Raw genomic sequence first — 4,053 nt, forward strand, 5'->3', positions numbered from 1 at the left:
AAATACCCTTCATTGTTCAAACCCTTTCTTGGTATCTGTTTATGATTTCTATGGAAATGGTCTGGGGCAGAAGAGATAGAACGTTCTGCCCCAGGTAAGCTGGCCAATGGCAGTATACCTGATACATCAGTGCATGGTTTCAATGGGAATAATCTGGGGCAGAAGAGAAAGAACGTTCTACCCCAGGTAAAAAAGCCAATGGCTGTATAGGTAAAATCTCTGGAAATCAGCCCTAGATTGTTCCAATCCTTTCCTGGTTATTCTGTGTGTAGTTTCTATGGACATCCCCTGCTTTGTGGTTTTTGTGTTTTTTCTGCTTAAAAGGCCTGAGTTTTCACTGCTCAGGGTCACAGTACAGCTCCCAAGACTGTCTGTGTCCCCAACCGGTTGGCTCCAATAAAGTGCTCCTTTGTACTGAGACTCAGTATCCGTGTGGTCAATTTAGGGAATTTTACAGACTCCGAACAGCCCTGGTCACCCTGGGAACTCTACTGTGCAGTGTTGAGGATCTGCTAGGTTCTTAGGCTAGGCGTATTAAATGCAAGGGCTTTAGCAGGAGGTAACTCCATTGTAAATCAAAGAGCATCTGTATTTCAAAGAACAGAGAGAGAGGCACAAGGACTCTTCCCTTCTTTGCAATAGGGAGAATTGATCATTTTATTTAAAAATATTTTATTTATTTATTATTATTATTATTATTATTATTATTATTATTTTGGTCTTTTTGAGACAGGGTCTCCCTGCAGCCCCAGCTGTTTTGGAACTCACTATGTGGGCCAGGCTGGTCTTGACCTCACAGAGATCCACCTGCCTCTGCCTCCCGAGTGCTGGGATTAAAGGCGAGCCACCACGCCCGGCTTATTTACTATTTTTTACTTATTTGTGTGAGTGTATTGCCTGCATGTGTGTAAGTGCACTCGTGTCGAACAATGCCCCCGGAACTGCAGTTATGGACAGCTGTTAACTGCTGTGTGTGTGGGTCCTCTGCAAGAGCAGACAGTGCTTTTTTTTTTTTTGTCTTTTTGAGACAGGGTCTCCTTGTAGCCCCAGCTGTCCTAGAACTCACTATGTAGACCAGGCTGGCCTCGACCTCACAAAGATCCGCCTGCCTCTGCATCCCGAGTGCTGGGATTAAAGGTATGCGCTACCACGGCCGGCGCAGACGGTGCTCTTAAAGCTCCATCTCTCCAGACTCATCTTTTAATTTGTACTTGCCCTTAAAGGTGTTTAACTGCGCTGTGCCAAGGCATATGCTGTGTTGTCATTGCGTATTAGAGGATGTCTGCGGTGATACGTATGAAAGCGTGTGGCGTTGAATGGACTTCATGCCACACAGCTGCTGAGGATACCAGGGGCTAGCTGCAGTCTCAGGCCTAGTTCCGCAGCACCCGGAACTCTTCCCACACCACCTTTCCCTTGGCACCTCAGGGCTTGAGGACTCCAATTCCCAGGATGCCCCAGTCCTCCACTAGCCTGGAGCTAGGTGTCTGAAATGGGCGGATCCGGAAGAGGGCTGGTTCTGAGGAAGCTTAGCCAATGTACAGAATCGAAACCTTCTTTGATTGCGTCAAGGGGATTGGAATCTTTGGCGCCTTTGTTTCAGTGGAGGGTGTGTGATGGGCGGGTAAATTGACCAATGAGAAGATAGGAAGGCGGATCCAGGGTGTGTGGGCGGGAAGAAGTTTTGACTGACATGCGGTTTGTCCAATGACAGGTAGAATCACGAGTGTGGGGCCGGGCGAGGGAGTAGAAGCCGGTGACTGTGGAAGCCGAGTGGACTATGGCGGAACCTGCTAGGAGACGGTGTCCGAAGTCCCGCGGTGGTGGGGGTGGCCGAGGGGCTCGGAGGGCCCGGGCTGCCCATAGCAGGGGTTCTCGCGCCCAGCAGTCTCCATCCCGGTTCATTCGAGACACAATGCTTGTGGACTTGGTCAGTGACAGCGATGAGGAGATCCTGGAGGTCGCCGCCGCGCGGAGTGATGCGGACCCGGTAGAGGTCCAGCCCCAGGTTGAGGTCCCGCCCGCGGGGCCGCTTGTGCCCGCCGCACCCCAGCTGGGCAGCGACAGTGACAGCGAAGGGGCGGACGGGGGGCCTGCCGAAGCCCGGCGCACCCTGGTCAGGCGGCGGCGGCGGCTGCTGGGTCCGGACGAGGCGCCGGTGGTTCCAGTGTACTCCGGGAAGGTGCAGCCAGGGCCCCCAGGAGGGCGGCCGCGCCGGGCAGGGCGGGGGCTCCCGAGCGGGTCTTGGTTCGGGGAAGGGCTGTTTTTAGGGAGTGCTGAGGTTGGCGGGCTGGGCTTGGCCTCGTGGGGGCCAAACGGAAGCACTGAGACCGGTGTGTGCAGGTTGGGTATGCGCGGGGGCTTTGGGGATGGTGGAAGTACGGGGTTCCCTTGGGGTTATGGGGTAGGGGGAGGTTGAGGGGGCTAGGGTGCCCGAGAGGGTCTGGAAAGACCTGCGGACTGGAATTTGGGGCTTGCTGGATTTTGAGGCTGGAGGTCCGTGGAGAGCTAGACTATTAGGGAGGTGCGAGGGTCCTCAGGGATTCAGAAAGGACTCGGGTCCTTAGGTGTTAGGGTGAGCTAGATGGCTGCGGGCTAGCAACGTGGTTAAAAGGGGGACCTAAGCCTACATCCTGAGTTTCTTAGGAAACGGGATGGATTGAGGGTCCTGCAGTTTTGATCCGTTACAAGCTGGACTTCTGGATGCCCCTCAGAGGTTGTCGGAGCTTTTAGAGAGGGCTTCAGAGCTGGGCGTCAGGAAAGAACCATTCCCAGTTTATTTGTTTAAAGGGGGATTTAAGACCCACTTTCCCCCTTTTGTCTTTGTAGGTACAAAGCAGCCTCAACCTCATCCCAGATAACGCATCCCTCTTGAAACTTTACCCTTCAGAGTCTGAAGATGGTAAGGGAGGGCTTGTAGAAAAGGAGGGGTGCCCAGCGCTGGCTTTTCTGAGACTTTCTGGAGTTTACATCCTTATAGCCAATGTTGGTGTAGTAGAGTCTAGGAACTGGAGAATGGTGCCCAAGTCACCCTGAGGAACATCCCTATCTCTAACTGGGAGTGGGAGAGGGGACTCCAGCGTCTTACTAGGAAAAGACTATGGTCCTGAAAGAAACTGCCTTATTAACCAGAAGGCACAGAAACAGTGATGTCCAGCACTCTCCCCACCCCTACCCCCCAGGTCCCACAGGCAATAGAATGTGTTACTATACAGATTGCCTCCTCCAGCAATTCTGCCTCTGTTATCACTGTAGAGTCCGGAGAAAGGGAGGCATTTTGAATCTACAGAGTCTTACTACACCAACACTCTAACAGTTTCTTGGGAACAATCTGGAGCCAGAGGAGTGTTCTTTGAATTTTATCAGGACTGCCTGTTCTTTATTCTTGCCTACTGATATAATTTTTGCAAATCTTTTGTAATGGGCAATGAATAGGAGTCAAGGCTAATAGGGAATGTAACTAGTCTGCAATTGCAGACCTTGGACTAAGACTTCTGTAAGATGAGTATCCTAGACTAAGAATAGGCTTAGGGGTCCTGTGGCCTGTGTTTGAATCTCAGCTGTTCCATAGTCACTGTGACCTTGGGCAGGTTACTTAACCCTGAATGCGTCAGTTTCCTCATCAGGAAAATGGGGATAATAGTGAACTTAGAGGATTTTTGGTGACAAATATTTATATATATATATATATGCCATGTACATGTTTTAGGGTAGCACCTGGAATGCAGAAGTACTGTGTAAAAGATGCCTCTGTCCTTGGTGACCAAAATGAGGGCCTATCGGTGTTGGGCATCTGTTGGAAGCTTAAACATTTTTTTTTCATTTATTTTTTTAAAAACTATTATTTTTATTTTATGTGTATGAGCGTATTGCCTGCATATAGGTAAGTACATCCGTGTCGTGCAATGCTCATGGAGGACAGAATAGGCTGTCGGATCCCTTGGAACTGAAGTTACGGACAGTTGTTAGCTGCCATGTGGGTGCTGGGATTCGAACCCGGGTCTTCTGCAAGAATAACCAGTGTTCTTAACCGCTGAGCCATTTCTCCAGCTC

At 50.7% G+C, this 4,053-nt stretch overlaps 1 protein-coding gene across 2 annotated transcripts in view; it reads left to right on the forward strand.

Moving 5' to 3' along the window:
- The first annotated feature begins 1,758 nt into the window (after window positions 1–1,758).
- The window catches only part of Nfatc2ip (nuclear factor of activated T cells 2 interacting protein), a 13,223-nt gene continuing 10,928 nt past the window's right edge, over window positions 1,759–4,053 (forward strand). For both annotated transcript variants that reach the window (XM_017795828.2, XM_008823971.3), the window contains exons 1-2: window positions 1,759–2,182; window positions 2,830–2,902. In XM_017795828.2, coding sequence (XP_017651317.1) covers window positions 1,781–2,182; window positions 2,830–2,902 — 475 coding nt within the window. In that variant the 5' untranslated portion in view covers window positions 1,759–1,780. The remainder of the gene's footprint in view (window positions 2,183–2,829; window positions 2,903–4,053) is intronic.

This window comes from Nannospalax galili, unplaced genomic scaffold (genome assembly GCF_000622305.1).
Source record: "Nannospalax galili isolate Female #2095 unplaced genomic scaffold, S.galili_v1.0 scaffold788, whole genome shotgun sequence".
Classification (NCBI taxonomy): domain Eukaryota; kingdom Metazoa; phylum Chordata; class Mammalia; order Rodentia; family Spalacidae; genus Nannospalax; species Nannospalax galili.